The sequence below is a fragment of the Neltuma alba genome, unplaced genomic scaffold (assembly GCF_004799145.2).
Source record: "Neltuma alba isolate B1F8T4 unplaced genomic scaffold, ASM479914v2 tig00010381_pilon, whole genome shotgun sequence".
NCBI classification, from domain to species: domain Eukaryota; kingdom Viridiplantae; phylum Streptophyta; class Magnoliopsida; order Fabales; family Fabaceae; genus Neltuma; species Neltuma alba.
This window is the reverse complement of record NW_021635285.1, coordinates 39,469-41,199: the sequence shown is the minus strand read 5'-3', so window position 1 is coordinate 41,199 and position 1,731 is coordinate 39,469. Positions and strand designations below refer to the sequence as shown.

The 1,731-nt window shown below is 38.5% G+C and overlaps 1 protein-coding gene across 1 annotated transcript; it reads left to right on the top strand.

Annotated features, from left to right (window-relative positions):
- The first annotated feature begins 221 nt into the window (after nt 1-221).
- On the top strand, nt 222-1,346 carry LOC114756284 (uncharacterized). The gene has a single exon (XM_028945202.1). The coding sequence runs from the start codon at nt 222-224 to the stop codon at nt 1,344-1,346; it is 1,125 nt and encodes a 374-aa protein (XP_028801035.1).
- Nucleotides 1,347-1,731: the final 385 nt, after the last annotated feature.

The following is a 1,731-nucleotide window of genomic DNA, read 5'->3' as shown; positions in this document are numbered from 1 at the left end:
GTTTCCCAAGGAAAAAGCAAGGCAAACCAAGGGTAAAAATTTGCCTATAAATACCCCCCACATTCCTCACTAGTCGGCCAAGCTAGTGAACATAAAATGAGAATGTTTTGCTCGTGAATTTAAGAGAGAGAAAGAGAGAAAAGAAAGAAGAGAAAGAGCTGTTAGGATTAAGGTTTTGGGAAAAACTTGGCAATCTAGCAAGTAATGTGCATGATCCCTGGATGATAGCTGGGGACTTTAATGAGATAAAGACACCTTTGGAGCAAAAAGGAGGTGGAAGAGTAAATGAAGCATGGTGTAGAAGATTTGGTGATTGGATACAGCATCATAATCTTATAGACGTTGATACGAAGGGCCCTTTTTTCACTTGGAAAGGGCCAAAGTGGGAAGGCTTGGACAGAGTGTTTAAAAGGCTGGACAGAGTACTTTCAAATGATCAGTGGCAGTATAAGTTTGCAGATGCTGAAGTAAAAATTGTTCCTAGAATTTGTTCAGATCACCATCCTATGCTAGTCGACTTGTTTCCTGAAAACCAACCTGCAAGAGGAAGGATGTTTCGATTTGAGGCAGCATGGCAGATGCATAATCAATTTGATGATATGATGAGAAATTGTTGGAGTAGTAGAATGGAAACTCATAGAAGCTTGGAAAATTTAAAAGCTGATCTGATTCAGTGGAATAGAGATGTTTTTGGGAGGATTGAGGTGAGAAAGAAAAATTTGCTAAATCGCTTGTTTGGTGTGCAGAGAAGTCTGGATAGGAATGGAAACCCATTCCTCATTAATCTTGAGAAAGAACTAGAATGGGAATTGATGGAAACTTTGAAGCAAGAAGAGATGCTATGGTTTCAAAAATCGAGGGGGAGGTGGATTGACCAAGGGGATAGAAATACAAGGTATTACCATACCAAAACCTTGATAAGAAGAAGAAAGAATAAAATAAAAATGCTGAAAGACAGTGAAGGAAAGTGGGTAGAGGAGGAGTCACAGATTGTAAATCTGTTTCAAGACTTTTATGCTTCTTTATTCAGAGAAGAAATTGTTGACAGGGGCTGGATTGCAACTAATCAAGGTTGGGGGAGTGTCAACAGTAGTGTTTTATCCAGAATGGGCCGAAGAATTAGTAGGGAAGAGGTGAAGACTGCTTTTTTCCAAATGGGGGGACTTAAGGCTCTAGGGGAAGATGGATTTCCAGTTGTGTTTTATCATCATAATTGGCACATTATGGGGGACTCAGTGTATAAGCTACTGGCTGAACTGTGGGAGCATCCAGAAAGGGTTCAGGAAATCAATAACACGCTATTGGTGTTGATTCCCAAAGTTGAAAGACCAGAATTGGTAAGTTAATTCAGACCCATAGCTTTGTGTAATGTGTTGTACAAAGGTTTGACAAAGCTGATTGTGAATAGATTAAAACCTATCATGGATAAACTAGTTTCTCCTTTCCAAACTAGTTTTGTGCCTAAAAGAAGTACCATGATAATATAATAATTGCTAAAGAGATGGTTCACTCGATGTATAAAATGAGTGGTAAAAAGGGATTTATGGCAATAAAGATAGACCTTGAAAAGGCATATGATAGAATGTCTTGGTGTTTTGTTGAAAAGGTTTTGAATGAAATTGGATTGGATGAACATGTTATAAAGGTCATTAAGATGTGTATTAGCACTTCTACTTTGGCTCTTATGTGGAATGGTGTGAAAAGAGAGGCTTTTATACCTACAAGGGGCTT

Excerpts from the sequence above, each read along its gene's own strand:
- LOC114756284 (XM_028945202.1), top strand. The coding sequence starts at position 222 with ATGATAGCTGGGGACTTTAATGAGATAAAGACACCTTTGGAGCAAAAA.